General features: G+C 36.7%; 1 protein-coding gene across 1 annotated transcript in view; it reads left to right on the forward strand.

Annotated features, from left to right (window-relative positions):
- LOC119585182 (oxalate:formate antiporter-like) overlaps positions 1–442 on the forward strand; it is an 8,053-nt gene that overhangs the window by 4,831 nt on the left and 2,780 nt on the right. The window contains exon 7 of the mRNA XM_037933820.1: positions 285–387. Coding sequence (XP_037789748.1) covers positions 285–387 — 103 coding nt within the window. The remainder of the gene's footprint in view (positions 1–284; positions 388–442) is intronic.

Genomic DNA, 442 nt, shown 5'->3' on the forward strand with positions numbered 1-442 from the left:
CTGTGATAATATGCTGGCCTGCATTGAGTGGCAAATTTGTGTTTATTTGTGTGTGTGATGTAGAATACATTTATGAAAGTCTCCTCAGCATTTATCTCACACTAACGAAGCAACCTCTTCCTAGTGATGTGCAGACACTGGAAAAGAAACTGTAATTATCTTTTCCTTGCTATCAAGTTAAAAGTGACCATTTACATTAGAGCTAAAACAGAGCCTTTCTGTACAAAAATATCTCACTGCATCCAGCAAAGTGTAAAGACTCAGTAGGCTTGTTATTTTTTTAGCATTGCTGGCAACAACAAGAGGGCGAGAGTTTACTTGTTTCCAGTGAAATAGAGAATACAGAAGAGAGTGTGCCAATTAGTACAGCTTTTCTGACAGATGTAGGTAAGTCATACATAGTGAGACCAAGTTATATTTTGTTATATTTTGGATGGTACTT

This window comes from Penaeus monodon, chromosome 19 (assembly GCF_015228065.2).
Source record: "Penaeus monodon isolate SGIC_2016 chromosome 19, NSTDA_Pmon_1, whole genome shotgun sequence".
Classification (NCBI taxonomy): domain Eukaryota; kingdom Metazoa; phylum Arthropoda; class Malacostraca; order Decapoda; family Penaeidae; genus Penaeus; species Penaeus monodon.